Source organism: Hemiscyllium ocellatum, chromosome 11 (genome assembly GCF_020745735.1).
Source record: "Hemiscyllium ocellatum isolate sHemOce1 chromosome 11, sHemOce1.pat.X.cur, whole genome shotgun sequence".
NCBI lineage: Eukaryota > Metazoa > Chordata > Chondrichthyes > Orectolobiformes > Hemiscylliidae > Hemiscyllium > Hemiscyllium ocellatum.
The window spans coordinates 31533897-31556559 of record NC_083411.1 but is presented as its reverse complement, the minus strand read 5'-3'; the positions used below and the strand labels follow the sequence as shown (position 1 = coordinate 31556559).

Here is a 22663-nt window from a genome sequence, read left to right as displayed (position 1 = left end):
TCTCGGTTACAGAAAGTCGGTGAGGCTAAAACTTTGAATGCTTTCACGAAAGAGTTGGTTATAATTCTGAGGGCTCAAAAGATACAGAGTGAAAGCATATTAAATGACAGAGCAGGATTGAAGGGTCGAATGGCCTACTCCTCTTCCTATTTTCTACCATCCTCTACTTCTGTGTTAAGATTAATGTTTCCTACAGGTATCTTTGTTAGGAAGATCTTCACCTGAAACTTTTTTTTAGCTAATTGTTGCTTCAGTTGATGTGTGTAACACTTGCCACAGACAACACAAAATGGAACTTCCCATGGAGGCATAGATTATATGACTACCAAAAACCAACCAGTACACTAAATACAATTGCATTTCAGCAAAAATCTGATTTCATGACAAAACAAAAAAATTTGCATGCACTGTCATTTGGTTACAAATTACCCTTGTGACCTAATATACCTGAGACAACAATGAAAATTATCATTCACTAACAGAACTGTGTTACGTCTAGTCAGTACTATTTCCATCAGTCTCTCTACCTGTATTACTGTATTACGTACCTGATTGTACTCTTTGCTACCTTCTCCTACCCCCACCCCCCTCCCATTTATCTCTCCCTGCCTTCAGTCCTGATGAAGGGCTTTTGCCCAAACCGTCAATTTTCCTGCTCCTCGAATGCTGCCTGACCGGCTATGCTTTTCTAGCACCACTCTAATCTGGACTCTGATTTCCAGCATCTGCAGTCCTCACGTTTGCCTACCTGTATTACGTAGTCATTAAATTGTGCAAGTCTCCTCATGTTACACATTGGCACCAACGACATAGGTAGGAAGAGGGGTGGGGAAGTCATTCAAGAGCTCAGGGAGTTAGGCTGGAAGCTAAAAGCTAGGACAGACAGAGTCGTGATCTCTGGGTTGTTGCCGGTGCCACGTGACAGTGAGGCAAGGAATAGGGAGAGAGTGCAGTTGAACACGTGGCTGCAAGGATGGTGTAGGAGGGAGGGCTTCAGGTATTTGGACAATTGGACTGCATTCTGGGGAAGGTGGGACCTGTACAAACAGGACGGGTTGCACCTGAACCAGAAGGGCACCAATATCCTGGGGGGTAGGTTTGCTAGCACTCTTCGGGGGGGGGTTTAAACTAATTTGGCAGGGGGATGGGATCCAGACTTGTAGTCCAGCAAGTAAGCTAGCTGTTTGTCAGGATGTCCAAGAATGTAGGGAGGCTGTGGAGAAGGTAGCACTGACAGGGAATACTTGCGGACACAGAGATGGGCTCAAGTGCGTATACTTCAATGCAAGGAGTATCAGAAATAAGGTGGGTGAACTTAAGGCGTGGATCGGTACCTGGGACTACGATGTTGTGGCCATCACGGAAACGTGGATAGATGAGGGACAGGAATGGTTGTTGGAGGTTCCTGGTTACAGATGTTTCAGTAAGATTAGGGAGGGTGATAAAAAAGGAGGGGGGGGGTGGCATTGTTAATCAGAAATGGTATAACGGATGCAGAAAGGAAGTTTGAGGGGGATCTGCCTTTGGAGGTAGTATGGGCTGAAGTCAGAAACAGGAAAGGTGCAGTCACCTTGTTGGGTGTTTACTATAGGCCCCCCAATAGCAGCAGAGATGTGGAGAAACAGATTGGGAAACAGATTTTGGAAAGGTGCAGAAGCCACAGGGTTGTAGTCATGGGCGACTTCAACTTCCCAAATACTGATTGGAAGCTCTTTAGATCAAGTAGATTGGATGGGGCGGTGTTTGTGCAGTGTGTCCAGGAAGCTTTTCTAACTCAGTATGTAGATTGTCCAACCAGAGGGGAGGCCATATTGGATTTGGTACTCGGTAATGAACCGGGACAAGTGATGGGCTTGTTAGTGGGTGAACACTTTGGTGATGGTGACCACAATTCTGTGACTTTCACCTTGGTTATGGAGAGAGATAGGTGCGCACAACAGGGTAGATTTTACAATTGGGGGAAGGGAAATTACGATGCTGTAAGACAGGACTTGAGGAGCATAAGTTGGGAGCATAGGCTGTCAGGGAAGGATGTGGTGGAAATGTGGAACTTTTTCAAGGAACAGATACGACGTGTCCTTGATATGTATGTACCTATCAGGCAGGAAAGAAATGGTCGTGTGAGGGAGGCTTGGTTGACGAGGGAGGTTGAATGTCTAGTAAAGAGGAAGAAGGAGGCTTACATAAGGCTGAGGAAACAGGGTTCAGACAGAGCAGTGGAGGGATACAGGATAGCCAGAAGGGACCTGAAGAAAGGGATTAGGAGAGCTAAGAGAGGGCATGAAAAATCCTTGGCGGATAGGATCAAGGATAACCCCAAGGCATTTTATGCGCATGTGAGAAACATGAGAATGACGAGAACGAGGGTAGGTCCGATCAAGGACATTAGTGGGAGATTGTGTATTGAGTCAGAAGAGATAGGAGAGGTCTTGAATGAGTACTTTTCTTCAGTATTTACGAATAAGAGAGACCGTATTGTTGAAGAGGAGAGTGTGAAACGGACTGGTAAGCTAGAAGAGATACTTGTTAGGAAGGAAGATGTGTTGGACATTTTGAACAACTTGAGGGTAGACAAGTCCCCCGGGCCTGATGGGATATATCCTAGGATTATGTAGGAAGCAAGAGAGGAAATTGCAGTACCGTTGGCAATGATCTTTTCGTCTTCACTGTCAATGGGGGTGGTACCAGGGGACTGGAGAATAGCGAATGTTGTGCCCCTGTTCAAAAAAGGGAATAGGGATAACCCCGGGAATTACAGGCCAGTTAGTCTTACTTCTGTGGTAGGCAAAGTAATGGAAAGGGTACTGAGGGATAGGATTTATGAGTATCTGGAAAGACACTGCTTGATTAGGGACAGCCAGCACGGATTTGTGAAGGGTAGATCTTGTCTTACAAGTCTTATTGAATTCTTTGAGGAGGTGACCAAGCATGTGGATGAGGGTAGAGCAGTGGATGTAGTGTACATGGATTTTAGTAAGGCATTTGATAAGGTTCCCCATGGTAGGCTTATGCGGAAAGTCAGGAGGCATGGGATAGAGGGAAATTTGGACAATTGGATAGAAAACTGGCTAACCGGTCGAAGTCAGAGAGTGGTGGTAGATGGTAAATATTCAGCCTGGAGCCCAGTTACAAGTGGAGTTCCGCAGGGATCAGTTCTGGGTCCTCTGCTGTTTGTAATTTTTATTAATGACTTGGATGAGGGAGTCGAAGGGTGGGTCAGTAAATTTGCAGATGATACGAAGATTGGTGGAGTTGTGGACAGTGAGGAGGGCTGTTGTTGGCTGCAAAGGGACTTAGATATGATGCAGAGCTGGGCTGAGGAGTGGCAGATGGAGGTCAACCCTACCAAGTGTGAGGTTGTCCATTTTGGAAGAACAAATAAGAATGCGGAATACAGGGTTAACGGTAGGGTTCTCAGTCAGGTGGAGGAACAGAGGGATCTTGGGGTCTATGTACATAGATCTTTGAAAGTTGCCACTCAGGTGGATAGAGCTTGTAAGAAGGCCTGTGGTGTATTAGCGTTCATTTGCAGAGGGATTGAATTCAAGAGTCGTGAAGTGATGTTGCAGCTGTACAGGACTTTGGTTAGGCCACATTTGGTGTACTGTGTGCAGTTCTGGTCGCCTCACTTTAGGAAAGATGTGGAAGCTTTGGAGAGGGTGCAGAGAAGATTTACCAGGATGTTGCCTGGAATGGAGAATAGGTCGTACGAGGATAGGTTGAGAGTTCTCGGCCTTTTCTCGTTGGAACGGCGAAGGATGAGGGGTGACTTGATAGAGGTTTATAAGATGATCAGAGGAATAGATAGAGTAGACATTCAGAAACTTTTTCCCCGGGTACAACAGAGTGTTACAAGGAGACATAAATTTAAGGTGAAGGGTGGAAGGTATAGGGGAGATGTCAGGGGTGGGTTCTTTACCCAGAGAGTGGTGGGGGCATGGAATGCGCTGCCCGTGGGAGTGGTAGAGTCAGAATCATTGGCGACCTTTATGCGGCAATTGGATAGGTACATGGATGGGTGCTTAATCTAGGATAGATGTTCGGCACAACATCGTGGGCCGAAGGGCCTGTTCTGTGCTGTATTGTTCTATGTTCTATGTTATCTGCTTATTGCTAGAGTGATGCTCCTTCTCTCTGAAGTGTCATTTCCATGGTGACTGCATTTACCATGGTAACTGTTGTATTGTTGGAGAATACTGTACAGATGGTGAAATCACACCTTCCCGATCGGTTTCATGCAGCAACAGCATAGCTTATTTTTCCCTAGATGAAACACAGAGTTTACAGTCATAATGATACATCTAACCAAGGTGACAACAGCTCAACACAAGTCCCAGGTTCTCAGATGAGCTGATCTTTGTTGGGAGTGTTGAAAATTTGTACTCTGACAAACTCTCTCTCCAATACTTAGCTCAGAAGTACTTGTTAACTTTATCAAAGTGATACTTGGTTTTCTGCCCTTTTCACCTTGACTTTGAAACTCATGCTTGTTACTGTTTCTGTTTTCAGTAGAAGGAAGAGTAGTTTGGAAGCAAATGAAAGCAAAATGCTGCAGATGTTGGAAATCTGAAATAAAAACAACAGGAAGTGCTGGAGAAACTCAGCGGGTCTGGCAGCATCTGTGGAGAGAGAAACAGAGTTAATATCTTAAGTCAGATATGACTCTTCTTCAAAACTGAAAGAGTTGAAAAATTGCATTTTTATGCTGTTGAAAGAGGGGAGGATGAGTGAGTGGGGCAGATGGTGAAGGCGCTCACAGCAAAAGACAAAGGGGTTGCTAATGGTGATGAAGGAATAGATGGAGATGTAAAATGGTTGCAAATGAAGATGTGAAAAGGAGAAAGTAGGTCTGCTCTGGTGAGAGTGACATCAACAAGACATGACCGGGGGAGTGTGGGGGTGGGGGGGGTGGGGAGTGGTGGTGGGAGAGGTGATAATGAAAGAAAAGTGAAGAACAGAGATCATATCCTGAAGTTGTGGAGTTCAATATTGAATCCTAGAAACTGCAATGTGTCTAAGCAGAAAATGAGTGTATGCTCATCTTCCTTCTATTGTGCTTCTTTGGAGAACTTTCAGATTCTGGGTGGAAACATTAGCATGGGAGCAAGGGGTTTATTGAAATGGCAGGCAACAGGAAAGTCAAGGCCATTCCTACCAACAGAGTGGAGTTGTTCCGCAAAAAAGGTCACCTAGCCTGTGCTTGGTCTCACCAATTTAATTTTGCGAATACCAAACACAGTCGACTACATTTAAATAAGTATGAGTGAAATGCTGCTTCACTTGAAAGATGCGTTTGGGGCCTTGGACCATGATGGGGGAGGAGATGAAAGGACATGTGCTGCTGCTTCTGTAGTTACATGGAAAGGTGCTGTGAGTGAGTGAGGAAATGTTAAGAATGACAGAGGAATTCACCAGCCTGTCACAGAGGGAATGGTCCTTGCAGAATGGAGTATAAGGTTTGTTTAGTGGTGACATCCTGTTGTAGGTGATGAAAATGGCTGGGTATAATCCCTTGAGTACAGTGACTGGTGGGTGGGAAGTGTGAACCAAGAAGGCTTGTCTGATTCATCTCCTCCAATTCTGCCTCCTCTGCTTCCCCTCCTTCTAGAACAACAATATGGTCCCCAGGTTTCCACTTTCCAGTCCATGCATTCAAAGGATCATCCCCTGCTATTTCTGCCACCTCCAGCACGATAACACCACCAAACACATCTTTCAAGTTATCTTCAGTGCCAGGGACCATTCCCTCTTCTGGATCTCCTGAATTTCTCCTGCATTTTCTGTTTTAAGTTTGTCAGTAGTCTGACATCAGTATTTGGGTTGGATTACTTTCTACGACCTCAGTAGACATATTTCTCCACTTGAGGATTTCCTTGTATGAGTGCATGTTGGATTTGTTCGATTTCGTTATGATCTCTTGGGTGATTTTCATTTCAGCCTCAGTCTTCCGAGTTGACTGGGGACAGTGTGGTAATGGTGTACGTTCTTGAATTTTCTAATCCTTCACGAAACACTTGAATTCTTCACTCTTGAAATGAGGGATGTTGTCACTCATCACAATGTCCAGAATGCCGTAAAAACTGAAATGTGCTTTTAGGTATCGCACAATATATTTTCTAATCAACCTGTTCAGAGATGTTGTTGCACATCTCTGAACCAGTTGGGACTTGAACCACCTAGCCCATAGATAGGGACACTATTACTGCATTGTGGAAGCACCTCAGGTATTCTACTATTTCAATTGTAGTCATTGACATCAGCTCGTCTAATTCTGATTAGTCAGAGCAGTAGTCAATGGTGGTAAGATAATCAGTTCCTGTGAGAGTTTATGCCAAGCCTTATCCATGCTCTTTATAGAACATAGAACATAGAAAAATACAGCGCAGTACAGGCCCTTCGGCCCTCAATGTTGCGCCGACCGAATCCTACCTAACCTACACTAGCCCAATAACTTCCAAATGCCTATCCAATGCCCGCTTAAATGACCATAAAGAGGGAGAGTTCACCACTGCTACTGGCATGGCATTCCATGAACTCACAACCCGCTGTGTAAAGAATCTACCCCTAACATCTGTCCTATACCTTCCACCCCTTAATTTAAAGCTGTGTCCCCTTGTAACAGCTGACTCCATTAGCGGTAAAAGGTTCTCAGTGTCTACCCTATCTAAACCCCTAATCATCTTGTACACCTCTATCAAATCTCCCCATAACCTTCTTTTCTCCAATGAGAACAGCCCCAAGTGCCTCAGTCTTTCCTCATACGATTTTCCTACCATACCAGGCAACATCCTGGTAAACCTCCTCTGCACTCGTTCCAATGCCTCCACATCCTTCCTATAGTATGGCGACCAAAACTGCACACAATACTCCAGATGAGGCCGCACCAGAGTCTTATACAACTGCAACATGACCTCAGGACTCCGGAACTCAATTCCTCTGCCAATAAAGCCCAGTACACCATATGCCTTCCTCACAGCACTATTTACCTGGGTGGCAACTTTCAGAGATCTGTGTACATGGACACCAAGATCCCTCTGCTCATCCACACTACCAAATAGCCTACCATTAGCCCAGTAATCCATCTTCTTGTTACTCCTACCAAAGTGAATGACTTCACACTTAGCTACATTGAATTCCATTTGCCACCTTTCTGCCCAGCTTTGCAACTTGTCTATATCCCGCTGTAACCTGCCACATCCTTCCTCACTATCCACAACTCCACCGACTTTTGTGTCATCCGCAAACTTACTCACCCAGCTTTCAAGCCCCTCCTCTAGATCATTTATAAAGATAACAAAAAGCAATGGTCCCAAAACAGATCCTTGTGGTACACCGCTAGTAACTGCACTCCAAGATGAACCTATACCATCAACTACTACCCTCTGTCTCCTTCCAGCCAGCCAATTCCTAATCCAAACCTCTAATGCACCCTCAATGCCATACCTCCGTAGTTTTTGCATTAGCCTACCATGGGGTACCTTATCGAACGCCTTACTAAAATCCATATACACAACATCTACTGCTTTACCCTCGTCCACCTCCTTAGTCACCTGCTCAAAGAACTCAATAAGGTTTGTGAGGCATGACCTGCCCTTCACAAAACCATGCTGACTATCCTTGATCACGTTATTCCTATCCAGATGTTCATAAATCTTATCCCTTACAATTCTCTCTAAGACTTTGCCCACGACAGAAGTCAGACTCACTGGCCTATAGTTACTCGGGCTATCCCTACTCCCCTTCTTGAACAAGGGGACCGCATTCGCCATCCTCCAGTCTTCTGGTACTATTCCCGTTGACAATGACAACATAAAAATCCAGGCCAATGGCTCTGCTATCTCCTCCCTAGCTTCCCAGAGGATCCTAGGGTAAATGCCATCAGGCCCAGGAGACTTATCTATTTTCATCCTTTCCAGTATTCCCAAAACCTCTTCCCTACATACTTCAATGCCATCCATTCTAATCCTTTCTAGGATGTTGTACATCGTCAATGGCTCTGTAGCACACTTAGCTGAGTATTCAATGCATACATTGCACTGGCTGGTCCTTAATCTCACTGCTGATGTTTGGCCTTCCTCAGGCAATTCCTTGTCTTGTATGGGTACACTTCAGCATCTGTTTTTTCATCTTCTCAGGGATAAAGAATCTATTCCCTTGACAAGATGCAGACTTCAACTATCCCTTTATTTCTGCATATCCACAATCTAATATAGCAACATGTATGACCTTGATGCTTTCACGCTGTCCCTTTCACCTCAAAATCCATACATTTTCCACTACATTATGCCTGACATCAGATATTTCAAGTGATGTATGCAATGGTTCTTACACACTGCACACAAAAGCACTTGCAGAGAAGGTTGAGGTGGCATGACTGTAGCAAGTCAGCCTGTACACGAAGTGCAACTACATTTCTCTAACCAGTAGATAGGTTTGCAGCTCACATGTGTATTTTCTTAGTGCTCATAGCGGCAGCAGAATATCAAAGCTGCACCTTGCCAAAATTAATGTCATTTACAAGATACCATGAAAGAACTGTAAAAAACACTACATCAGACAAACTAGCAGGAAACTTGCCATCAGGATATAGGTACACTAACTGGCCACCAAAAGACATGACCTACTATCTCTAGTTTCTATACATACAGACAAAGAAAGACACCACTTTGACTGGGATAACACACACATCCAAGGACAGGTGAAACAAAGACACACAAGAATTCTTAGAGGTGTGGCACTCTCACCAGAACTCCATCAATAAACACAGTAATTTAGATCCTATCTACCTCCCCAAGAAAAAAAGAACCGGAAATGTCATCACCCACCTTAAGAAACCAAGATCTATAAATAGAGAGGCAGGACATACCACCAGCGCTTCACCGGAGACTCTCACTGATGAGGTTACCTAGCATGGTGACGAAATGTCTGAAAACAAAACTTTAAGCTCAGCGAGCTAACTTACAGACTTATCATCAACCTGCACTACAAATCCTCTCAAAAATTGCTAGTATGACCTTAATTTTCAGGTTCTTCATATTTGGAAATGCTTCTTGCTTGTGAATAGGTTGCTCCTCTTGAGTTTGCATCCCTGCACACTAAGCCTTTAGTCCCCACTGATAGTGGGGATAGTAAAAGTGCCTGGAAATTAATCTGTTAGAATAGTTTTGAAAGTCAACAAGTTGAGAATTGAATAAATTTAACTTTTCTGCCATAAATTAGGTCAAGTTAAATTCTGACAGGATAGTATTTTGTCTTGTGCAACTGGACTGACACACAGCAGAAACATTCACTTTTCTATCAGCCTTTAAATGCCGACAAACCTGTAATTTCTCTCCCGTTTCAGGCTTTGGCTTTAGTTTCCTTGAGAAGAAGGGCAAAGTTTAAGGCAACTTTTCCATGGACCAATTCATTCTGAAGATAATGTCATTTAAATATATATATAAACTTGAATGATCATTTAAATAGAATATTTCATTAAGTACACAATACCATTACAGATGTGTTTTCCCTGAACTTTCCAAGCAGTGCAACACTTATTTCAGCTGTCAATCTGGTAAGGATCCCTGTTGCACCAACATCACAACTTAAAGATAATATTGCATACAAATGAATGAGTTCATTTCCTTTCACAAGTATAATAACAGCCTTGCCGATTACTCTGTACTAAGATACCCGCTTGTGGTGACATTGAGGCTGACCTTGGAGTCACCTCCCCCGCTGCCGCACTCTCCTTTGTCGTACCACCATTTGTTTTTCAATTTGTCCAAGAGGCCTTGTTCATTCAGTTTTAATACTGCGAGGTTAACAGCATTTCTTGAAACAATAAAACATATTTGTAAGAAAATGAACAATTGTAGTAAGTGTACGTGAAAGGAGCACAATAGGACAAATTGGCTATTTTCACGGAATGGAGAAACGCTTGCACGGCAAATAAAGTGTTAATATTGGAAGGTGGCATGAGGATCACATTGTTCAAAACTGAAGTGTGCGGGATGGGGATTTGCCTTTAAGAAAAATAAATTAACATATCATGCAATCACACACTCTTCACACGTGACAGCATTAATTTTTACCAGATTAATTGAAAAGTTAAAGAATTATAAAACTAAGACAGCAAGAAACAATTAAAAAGTTAGACAACACATTAACAAAATAGTAAAATGGATGCATTAAATAATTTATCTCTGTATTACCAACCTTACTTAACCCAGGCTTTTAAACAAAGTAAAATTTAAGATACCTTACATTCTTGACAATTAAAAGAGAAAAAAGACTGGAAACATCAGGGTGGGTGGAATACTATAACAACATATAGAATATTGTTACACTATTCCACCCACCTTAATGATGCTCCTTTCGGCGTTGCCACTCCATAGCCTTTCGAATCCAGGTTCCCTCCTACTTTCATGGTGTCACATGGCTTCCTCTGCTCAATGTATTCATTCATTGTTGATTCTAGCAAGAAGGCAAACTTTCCTTTAGATTTTCGAACTTTGGCAACTCCATCAGCTGTTGTTTTGGTAAACACAGATGGTTCAGCAGATTTCATGTAGGACCACATTTTTTCATATACTGCTATTTTTGAGCGCTGGGTGAGAGAGAAAGGCATAGACAGAGAGACAAAAATAATATGACATAACTTGTACCAAATTTCAGTTAAATATTTTCCCCTAAAATAGTAAGTTTAGAGCAGAGATTGATCTATAGTGGTTCCATTAAATGAGTCTTGCATTGCAGTTTTTCAGGATTTCAAATATCTGAAAGAATACAAGATAGCAAATAGTGCAGAAGTGGAGGAAATGTGCACCTTGTATTGTATAGATTTTGAACTATGACTTTTCAAAGTGCATTTTATATGAGCTTTAAGGTGGTTGGAGGACTAATTTTCGATGTGAAGATCAGGGAAATATAAATGTCCAAACAGCATTACTAGCTGTGGTCAAAGGATATGCTTTGAAATATACTGATAAATGGATTTTGGAGTTACAATTCAATGAACATATTGCTTACTAAATTTGGCAAGTAGTTACACAAGAAAACATTCGTAAAGACAGCTTAGACATTGAGGATATTCTTTTTATGTTTTGACTAAAGCGACTCATGTTGACTGAGAAATAAAATAACAAGGCCAAAGTACATTGTAAAAGCTCTGTACGCAAATGATAAAAATCAATAATCAATATATATTGGGTGCGTAGATCTCAAAGAGTCACAGGGAGATAGAAGGGAAACGACATCATGAGCTGACCATGCACTTAGTGTGCTGGGAAGCAATAACTATTCAGCTCGGATAATGAGTATCATCAAGTATAATTTTGTTGCTTAATAAATTGTGCTGATACCACTGCATTAAGCATCTCCCTCTCCAAAATTAACTTGAAACCAGTTACAAAGGATAACAAAACAGACTCATGCAATACTATGCAGTGAAAACCTTAATGAACTACATGGTATTGAATGTAAAGATAAGGAGAAGGATGTTTTCAATGGCAGATCTTTGGATGTCCTCATTAATGAGAATGGCAATGAAAAGCAATCTCACATTGAACACATTGAGTTGAGTTACTGCTTTGTGATTGTCAATCTAGGTACTAAACTGCCTAAAAATAAAACTGGTTTTCCAAAATGAAGTCAAAGTTCAAGGTTCTGTGGAAACTTATTTTCATCATCATAAATATACAACCTTCCAATAACAAGTCTAGCCAAATAGGATTTTAGAGTATAATTTTCCATTCTCGCATTAAGAAATATTCTTTGATGTATTTAAGATTAGTAATCTGGTGTCATTTTATTAATATAGCTGAAAGTGAGTTTAACACAAAAGCCTGAACTTCTGAAATGATGCAGAGGGTTTCCAGATTAGCTAAAGTGACACCAGTGTCTCCATTCCTTCTTTTTTTTTGCCATTGGGATGGTGATAGTGGTGGGTTAGAGGGTGGCGTGTACTTGGTAATCAGGGAGCGGGAAATTGAGGTGGATTGTTTTCCATACATCCATGGTTTACAGAGGTTACATGTTCAAACTGATTCAATTTTTGTTACTGAGTGTCTTAGAGATGACTTGTGCGCTTTAGCCTTCTCAGGAGAAGTTTTAAAAGGAATTCTTTGAAAAGGTAGAGTACGGTACTTGTGTGGAGCCTGTGGGGATACTTTTGGATAGATCCAGGAACACCTTTGGAAGAAAGGCAAGGTGCTCTTTGGGAGAGTTTAAATGGGAAAAGTAGACATGACTATACATAAGAAGTGGACAAATCATTTAGATCTCTCAAACTTTTGGGGTTGTCAAAAGACCTGTAAGGAATGTGTCAAGTTCAATGGAGCTGTCACAAATTTAATCTCTTTGCTGTTTTTTTCACATCTATTAAAGAAAACCTGAAAGTTATCATTATAGGATGTGTATTGCATGACTGATTTCACGATTTATCATTATCACAAAAAGGTACCTGTTAGTTCACAATTTGATTGTTAGCTCTAAGTACTAATAAAGTCTTTGAAATGTGGCATTGAATACAGATGTGTATTTCCATAAGATATTAAGGAGTTGAAGGAAGTTAAAAATAATGAATGGAGACTGAACAATGAGTGACACTGGGTGACTTGGATGGAACATGGTGAGTTTGAAGGAATGTCTTGATCTTAAAATAAAGCAGCTGTAATGAAGTTCTAGATTACCAAGGTGGGTTCGTTTTCACAGTCTGCTTCTGCACACAGCAGCCACGGTATGGGGCACTTTCTCCCAAGTTGATTTTGTATACCTGGGAATTTTCCTGGTACTGTTCCCAACTTGGGAATAAAAGTTCAGGCCACATTTATAATAACAGCATCCAACCCATCACTTGTGAGAGATCCAATTTAAAAGAGTTAGGAATAACATCAAAGAAAGTGATACTGAAAATTTTACCAGTTTCATCAGAGTCCAGAGTCAGTTTCTTCATAATTACTTAAGGTTGAAAACTTTAAAGACATTGGTGCATTACCCATTTATAAAATAAATTTAATTTTAACAGTCTCTTCAAAGGTCTGAGTGGGTACAATGAGTGGAAGTTCATCATTGGGATAGATTTGTTTTGGTGGGTGATCAGTTCTGTGGGTAAGGCCAATTTTTGTTGTTACACAAGAGATTATAGAAGATAAATTTACTGTGATCATAATTACTGCTGGCACCAGGATATCTGCAACAGGCTATCTGCACCATGCACCAGGATATCTGCAAGGCCCCAAATATGCACTTGGTCTTTGATGATCCCAAAACAGGAAGACTTCAGCCAAAGATTTTTCCTGTCCAACATTCCTCCTCAATTAATTTTACCAAAAATAAATTATCCATTGATTGGTATGGCATCATATAATGAATAAATGGTTGTTGTTTTGTTTCAGTACAAGTTCATGACAAGACAATTATGTTAATGCAGCGTGCTTTGAAACAGTTCTGGAACTCCATACAACTGTAAGTTTTTCCTCTTTCCTTATCTCTCCTTTTCCTCTGGTTGCTACACCATACCATAGTTAACTAACTCATATGAAGTAACCCCCTTAAGCAAACCTGCAGGATTCCTCGAGGCTTTCCTGAAATTTTGATGTATTTATGTGAAGTCACAATAACGTGCTGACATATATTGGCTCTCAAGTTAAACAATATAATGATTTTAAAATTGCTGTCCTTGCTTCAAGTCACTCCATCGCTTTGCTCCTCCCTATTCTTGTAATCTCCTCTAGCCCCATGACCCTCTAAGATACCTGCGCTGTTCTAATTCTGGTCTCACAAGCATCATTAATTGTAATCACTCCACCATAGGAGGCAGTGGCTTTAGTTGTCTGGGCCCTCAGTTCTGAAATTCCTTTCCGACATATCTCTACCTTGCAATCCCTTTTAATACACAGTGCCTCTGTGACCACATTTTTAGCGATGTACATAATCTGTTATGCACCTTAGTGTCCAAAGCAGTAAAGTCTGATTGTGTTACAGACAGCAGAAAAAATAATTCCAATGTTTTCAAGCCCTTTTTGATATTTCTCAAGTGCAACTTTTTTGATTTTCAGGGGCTACATTTTCATCAACTCCTTCATTCAGTGAGATTCAATCATGAGTAATATTTTTTCTGATTTTGTGTTCATGCTTGGACTCATGGAAGCAGAAGACTTTATCAACAGTACGAATCAATGTCCTTAATAATTGTGTACTGCCATTAAATATAAAGACAAAATACACAGGGTAAGCTTATATTTATGAGTCACCAGATTTTAAATTGGTACCAGACGACAGCCGTAAGTTAGCAACAACATTTTTTTACCAATAACTGACAATATATTCCATAAAAAGCACAGTTAATTTGGAAATAACTCATTAAATTACTTCAGATTTTCTTAGCTCAAAAAGTTTAAAGACTCCATTTGGTAGCCTCTTCCCCCCACTCACTTCTCCTTTCCCCCTTGGATACCACTGGCTACTTCTCACTATCCCCCCCACCCTTTGCAGCCACTCACTGCTCCCCTGCACTTTCATCTCAGAAAACATCAAACAAAATTTGTTTGTAACTAACATTTGGTGTTTGATCCAACCCTAGGAGTTTAACAAAGAGTGCAACCAAATTGCTCATCTGGTCATAATGCTCATATTATCTGATGTTGTCTTCTGTCTTTTATTAATTGTAAATTTTTGTTTGCCTACAAATTTACAGATTTAATTAAATCAATACACAAAGGAATAGTCTTTGCCCCTATGATCTGATTCACTTCACCAGGCTTTTTTTTACTAATTTAAGCTTTCACTTTTTTTCTCAGTCAGTTCTTTCTGTTTCTAATATTTCTCAATGGGGCTCCAAACTACTTTTCATGGAGATGAACGTGTTTTAAACTTTAACCTTAACAGCCAAGCAATTTATACTTGAAGTTGTACAAGCAATTTGTTGGTAATTAGTACATTATTTAATAAATATTTGACATAATGTATTTTGCAATTTATTACAAAACATTGAATATCTGCAAACAAGAAAATCTTTGCCAAATGAAGGTGGTGCTATACTAAAACTTGATGTAATATACATCATTCTCTACTTTCTATTATGGCAACTCTTCGACAGAGCTCAGGATAAGAAATTCGGAATTCTGGCTGTGAAATGGGAAGATGTCAAAAGAATTAAATCTGATCAAACGGCCACACTCGTATACAGGCGCATATATACTGCATTCAGATCAGTGATACACCGTAACCATTTCCCCTCTCTCAATCTACCATCTCCTTTGGGGAACATAGAAGTAACATAATCTAATAACATTATTAGAGAACACTGAACACAACATTTTGTGAAGAGTGAACCTTAGATCTTCCTCATAGAATCCCTACAGTGTGGATATAGGCCCTTCAGCCCAACAGGCCCACACTGACCCTTTGAAGGGTATGCCACCCAAACCCATTCCTCTACATTCACCCCTGACTAATGCACCTAACCTACACATCCCTGAACACTATGGGCAATTTAGCATGGCCAATTCACCTAACATGCACATCTTTGGACTGTGGGAGGAAATCAGAGCACCCTGAGGAAACCCATGCAGACTCTGGGAGAATGTGTAAACTTCACACAGACAGTAACACAGGGCTGGAATCGAACCCGGGTCCATAGCTCTGTGAGACAACAGTGCTGACCACTGAGCCACTGTGCCACCCCTATTCTGTATGTTGACTAATAGCTTAATGAGTTGATTTATTTTGAAAATTTTCACTATTACACACATCATTCTCTACTTTCTATGAGGAATCATGTTACTTTGGCTGGCAACTCTTCGAAAGTGCTCGGGACAAGACATTCTGAATTCTGCTGTAAAGTGGGAAGCCATCAAAAGAATTAAATCTGATCAAACATCCACACATGTATACTGCCGCATATATACTGCATTAGGGTCAGTGATACACCATAACCATTTCCCCTCTCTCAATCTAGGAAACATATGGTCATTACAGCACTTATACTTTCACTCTGCCCGACAACATTAAATTCAACACAAAGTGAAATCATGCGGGAGACCTTCCTATTTTGTATCTCTAACTACTGACCACTTTGGGTGAGTTATTTTTAAACTCTTGTAACTAGTTTACTTTTGCCATTATTTCAATAGGTATTGAAGAATGTTTCAATTGACACAGCTTTTCACTCTCATAATGAACACATAATTCTTCCTCCTTTTTGAACACTGGATTAATATCCTTCAATTAGCTGCTTCATAATACAATTAATGTTTTTATTGGAAAATATTATTAAAAATCTCTCATACAGCAGCAATATTTGAAGTTTCTCTTTACTATTGTGTTAAAATTAGAGAAGATAAAAAAATTACCTCATATTAACTGGCTTTCACTTCAACTACTATTGAGATTACATCAAATGATAAGGTTTATGAAGGCTGCTGCTAATTATATTCTGCAGTGTCTTTTATTGTTGTATCATTTCACAGCTTCATTGGTACATTCTACTGATACCTTCATTGCCATCTGGTCATATGTTTAAGTTGACACCCTGACATTGAAGCAATTTAGAAAAGCCCAGGCTAATTCTCTGGGGCAAACTCTCTGATGGATGTATACAACTGTCATCCCTAATACAATGTGAAGTTTGAAACAATATTTTTATATCTTAAAACTGTTTATAAGCAGTCTACTAAATAGGCCACTGTGAATCAAATGACCTTTAAGCTAACCTGTGTTTCAAGGAAATAGCTAATTAAGAATGGGCATTTGAAACCATCCAAGCAGTTCACATATCCCTTTGATTGAGGTTGAATCAACAGAAAATGGTAATAGATTTCCAGCTGGTTTGAAGCTCTGTTTCACCCTAGTGAACATCAAAACTCAACATCTGTAAGATAGATGAGAATGGATCCTAGTAACCTTTAGTGCATTATGATATTTCCCCCCCCATCCATATCAAACTAGATGAATCAAGAAGAAGGTCTTTAGCCACAATAATTGGATTAAACAACAACACGGAATGCTGGAAATGGTTGTGTAAGAGTACATGGATCTTGGAGCAACCTTGGAGCTGAAATTTACTGAATAAAAATGCCAGAGAGTGGGTGGTGTTAGAACATTCTGGAAAAAGACTATAACACTGCAGTCTAGAAATAGACTCTCTAGAAGAAATACAGAGAGAGCTCAAGGACTCAAACACATGAAGAAGATAGCTTAGTTATTAACTAATGAAGCTATAAGTCAGAGCCTGGTACATCCATGATTACCATGTATCACAGTATTTAGTACACATATATAATAAATTGTGTTACTTTAACGTCTAAGGCTGGAGGCAGTTTTTGATTTTGCCTTCTCCTTGACCAGTCTGTACCCAATCTGATAATATTGCATCAAATTACACAATGAAAGAGAATTCAAGTACTAATTTTCCCATTGTTTGGAGAAAGTAATTTTGACTTGCAAAAATCACATCAGTTGGAAGCCTGATATGATTACTTGCATATAAAATCAGTAAAAAGCTGTTTTGCAGACCAAGTTCCACTAAAAACCATTAAATTACTTGCAGGCCATCAAGCTACCAAGGTGGTGAACAGTCATGTCTTATAAGTGGGGAACCTCTGAAAGAGAGAAGGAATCTCCCAACCTCTTCCAAATTTAAGTTTCTCTTTGAACCAACTGCCAAAAAAATCAACCATAAGAAACTTCACAGTCCAAGACCTCTATCTCAACTTTAAAGCTTCAGCATCATATAAGAAATGATAGGCCTGCTATGAAAATGCCTGAGATAATTATAAGCTGCAACAGTATGTCTTCCATTCAGCTGTAACTATTTTTTGTATATGTGTGAGTGTATGTAGATGAATGAATGAAATATCATAATATCTTCCGGGCAATTGTGAGAGAAATAAATAATAACTTTTCTTATGAATTTCACAAAATGCTTGCTGCTGAAAATATGAACTGTAAGATTAAGAAAACACACCCCCTTTAGATACAGTTCTACGGATCATGGGTGGTCAAAACATCACCAAAGTTATGGCAATAACATAACTTTGACAAATTATGTGGTTACAAGTCAAATTCTTTTAACTTAATTTAAGCTGTGCAATTTCATCATCCAAATCTGGTAGAGGTCCAAATATTCAACGTAAAAGAAACTTTCAAAATACATTAGGGATCAATAGGGTGAAACATTCTAGATATTGGGCAAATGAGATGTTAGCATATGAATTTTTATCAGGATGGTGCTTTGAAATCCAAAGTTTGCTTACGGCTTTATGCAAGTAAACTGAAAACAAATTGTATTACATTTCAGATTAGTTGGCAGTGATTCCTTACTAGCCTGTTAAAGTCACAAGCACAATTCTGTACCATTGAAACAAAGTTGGAGAATGAGTTATATAATATCTCTAATAAATAGAATGCAAATCTTCTGCTTACCACCTACTGCAGTACCTCTCAGCTAAATGGTTTGTATTTTAAGGTACTGCATCAACACAACAGCTAAACCTGTTAATTGAGCAGATACATTTTAGCTGTCAGAAAAAAAAACTTCCCTAGAATTTCATAAGAGTTCTGCAAAATTGATTTTCTTCAGAATTTTTTGGATTAGTGTTATAAAACAGGATTAGTAAATGTATTATGCATTTTAAGCCTTTTTTTTAGCTTGGCATGCAGGATACTTTGAAAGTATAATACAAGCAGTGACCTCAACTTCTGGAAGGTTCAGATATTTCATGTTGTCTCCAAACAGGACATATATGATGTTAATTCTGGATGCTTAAAAAGCACTTGGCTAAAATTCTTTACATTATTGGATGCCTCTAGCAGTGGGAATTCAGCAAAAGTAGTCTTATATTTGGTAAAGTCCCCATCAACATCACCATCTTATATTGTGTGGCTGAATGACATTTTCAGATGACTACACCTGGCACCATTGTAATATGTCATAGTTGGGTGCCTGAATCAGTTGGAACGGTTTAGTTAGACTGATTGCCATTAATCCTTTTGGTATTCATCTAAGCTACTAATATCATATGGGGAAATATACCCACAAAAAGATTTCAACAGAAGATCTTGATAAACAGCAAAGACTTACTATATAGTACTTACTAGTTAATCACATTATATTTAGGTTACATGATTGTCTCTTGTGAGACAGGAGACTCAACTGAAAAGTGCAAATGCTACTATTAAAGCAATCTGGTACACAAGATTATACTAGAATACTGGTAAAATCCTCCCAGAAGCAATCAAATATATCCAAACAGGCACAGCTTATCTCATGATGTCAGTTAACCCCTTTAAAGTATTAATTGCCTTATACAACAAGCACCACTAATGAAAAAGTATTTAAATAAAATGGTAATCTATACAAATTCACTGTATTCCTTTACATTATAATCACTCAAGAATAAAAACTATGAAGACTGTGAATACTATTATTACATTGTTTTTTTAAAAAGATCCCAAAATCTCCTAAAATGGTTCCAATTCATTTGTATACATAACTTGTGAACAATTTTGCTATTTTACAGAATTAGATAGAAATAGCATAGAATCAGACCATTCAACACATTGAATCTCTGTCAGTGTTGATACTCTATACACCCCTTCTTCCATTCTAATTGGCTATTTCTATGCTGTCCAAAGCCTTCTATTATTTTGCCCCTCAACAATTCTTTTAAGTGCATCTGGACCGAGATACTTCCATATTCAACCATTGTGGTAACACTGCACAGGAGCTCCACGATAGACAAAGGTACGTGGAATAAATAATCCCTTGCTAACATATGCAGTAATCAACAATGTAGTTAGTGCTGACTGCAGGTGGGAAATAATGAAAATTAATAGGAGGCACAAAGATAGCGTCCTGCCAGCATAACATTCAATAGTCATGCATTAATAGCTCATCATGATCCCTCAGGACCAATCCAGTGATCCCTCAATGAAACCTTCTGGTCTCTGACTGCATACAACGCTTCATAATACTGAGATTTTGAGTCAGACTAAACTTTATTTCTTTGTGCAATAATGTCAAATGGAAGGTAGTTTTATTAAGGCTGATTCTCTGTCATGAGAAATTAAACATTTATTTTCTTTGAGGCATGGGTGATGCTCCCCATTTCCATTCACTGTCAGAGCATTGATAACAACAAAATATTGTGGGACTGTTGTTAGGTGTAGACCTGAACTGGATAGTGCATCAGGCACTTTCTCCAGAAGGATACTTTGCATGAATTATATTTTTAACAACAATCAAACAAGCTTTATGGTAATTTATTTTCTGGTGCAAAGTTAAAAATCAGGAGATTATTCATTTCAGTTTCAAACTTGTCAATGTGAAATACTAACTTAAGACCTCTTCCTTCTGAAACAGTCTCTTGGGATCGAAGATAATTGTCTTCTGTTCCTGTTTGTGGGCCCTGAAGTGACTAAATAGTCTGAATCAGAATCTGCGAACCCTGCTACAGGTAAGGTAGGTGGCAGTTGCTGAAGCAGGTGGGTGGGATGCTTGAGTTTTCACACAATTCTTCTGCCCTTTGTGCTTGGCCTCCAACTGGTCCTCTCAGAGTTGTTCAAAGTGGTTGGCACTTTTGCAAATACTTTGGTCTAAAGGTTCCCAAAAGGTAGAATGTTGCATTTGTTTCAGGGAGGCTTTGAGGTTCTCCTTGAAGCGCTTGCTCTGCCCTCCTGGTAACTGCTTTCTAAGATTAAGGTCAGAATAGAGACCTTGTTTTGGAAGTCTTATGTCAAGCAAGCAGATGATGCGATCTACCCACCTCAGTTGATCAACCACAGCCAGTGCCTTGGTGCTGTGGACATTGGCCTGAGATAGGAGGTTGATATTGGAATGTCTATCCTCCAGCAAATCCCACTGGCCTAATATCATTACTACAACAAAGTAGGAAGTATTATTGGTAACAAATTAAAATCACAAAAGAACTGATTGCATTGTTGAGATATCTTTAATGCATTAAGTTTAATGAGTTGTTTATTTAAACTGTACTCTGCCCTTCCCTGTTATACTTAGAAGTTACAATGTAGAAATGGGCAACCTTATCAAATTGTTCCATGATTATGGTCAGAGCTTTTCCCACCCTCCCTTAGCTCAGCCCAGCCTGACTGCAAAACCTTCAAATATACAGATCTTGGACATACTATGATTTCATAATATAAAGGTGGCCTGGCACATCAAAATATAGTGAGATACAAATATTATAAATTCCATTCCTGGTTCCAATGCTGGAATTTACATTTTCTTTGTATTTTGTAGCACTTTTATCCCTTGGTATTCAAGAATTCACTGATGCTAGACTCTTTCTGAATGCACTTCACTGACTGCAAATTAGTGTATAGCTGAGTTGTAACAGTTGAAACAACCAATAGTGCGGATCCATGGATAAATAGCAAGCTTTGTATCAAGTTTCAATATTGTGAATGCCAATATTCATTTCAGAAAGCAACCTTCACATTGCCCGCACACTTCACTGCACCACTCCTGCTTATATAATACGCTATTTGGCTGCTGTCCAAATGGAACATTATAATGAGGTTGGCCTGTGTAAGTTTTGCAAATGGAAATATGTCTCCAGAGATCTGGAGACTTGCGAATGTGAAGGTAAATTTTGTCGTTGTGAGGATTTATTTCAACCTTTACAATGTTAAACAGTAACTTGGTACCGCTGCAAAGATGAAAATCTGGTTACAAATTTCATTGCAACGAGTTTTGTTATGTATCATTTATTTGAGTCAACTTTAGATTTGAAACACTGATAAGATTTCTATTTTCTTCTCAACAGTTTTCATTCTTTTTCAGGCATTGACTTGCTGCCAGAATATGGTTCCACAGGCACTAGTTATTGTGATTGCTTTGCTGAAGTGGCCATTATTCATGTATGAACTATGTCAGTGAATCTTAGCATGACAGCTTGTCTCAACAAAAAAGACTGAATAGTGATCAAAAATCTCATCCTGGTTTTAGACTGGAACAATACCATTTTTGTCTACTTGAAACACCAACAATAAAAGACCAATAAAAGACTCAAAACGGTCTAGACATACTGATTGGGGCATGAGAAACCAATATAGTGGCCACTGTAATTAAATATACGACCAACAAATACAACTAATGTATAATACAACTTGTGTTAACGAAACGTGTAACTAAATTAGCTTGGGATTGAATATGGGGCCACTGTACTACTGCCTGAATAAAACTGTCATACTTATTTGTTGGCACACTGACACTTAAAAGGGGAGTGGAAGCAGATTCAATATCATTATGACAATAATAAACTTGAGAGACCATCGGGGTGCACACTCAACCCTACAAATTCTGTCTCATTAACTTTGTGACAAAACTGTGAGACTGCACTACATGCCTGTCATATGACATTGTCGTAATCTCAAAATCTTATCTCTCAATATCCAAGATTTCTTGATCAGCAAAAGTTACACTGATGTAGGAAAAAGCAGCAAAGGTGGAACATGGGAGGGACTGGTCCTGAGAGTAACTACCATTGAATCTAAACCTGATTGAGTCTTATGGCTTCAGGTCACAATGACAAGAAAATATTTGGCTGACTTTTGTAGGATAAAGTAATGACTCTGAAAGAGTTCTGAGAAGATTAATGTTGGCGACGACAGGAAGCTGCGCTGAATCTGATATCGTACTGGTGGGGATACATCAGAACAA

The 22663-nt window shown here is 39.6% G+C and overlaps 1 protein-coding gene across 2 annotated transcripts in view; it reads right to left on the bottom strand.

The window, feature by feature from the left end:
• Positions 1-22663, bottom strand: part of LOC132820158 (glutamate receptor 3-like) — a 335515-nt gene that overhangs the window by 9593 nt on the left and 303259 nt on the right. Inside the window, exons 13-14 of one of the 2 annotated variants that reach the window (XM_060832109.1) lie at positions 10341-10588; positions 9699-9813 (exon numbers count right to left, since the gene is read on the bottom strand). In XM_060832109.1, the coding sequence (XP_060688092.1) occupies positions 9699-9813; positions 10341-10588 (363 nt within the window). The remainder of the gene's footprint in view (positions 1-9698; positions 9814-10340; positions 10589-22663) is intronic. The other variant, XM_060832108.1, reaches the window with a different exon arrangement.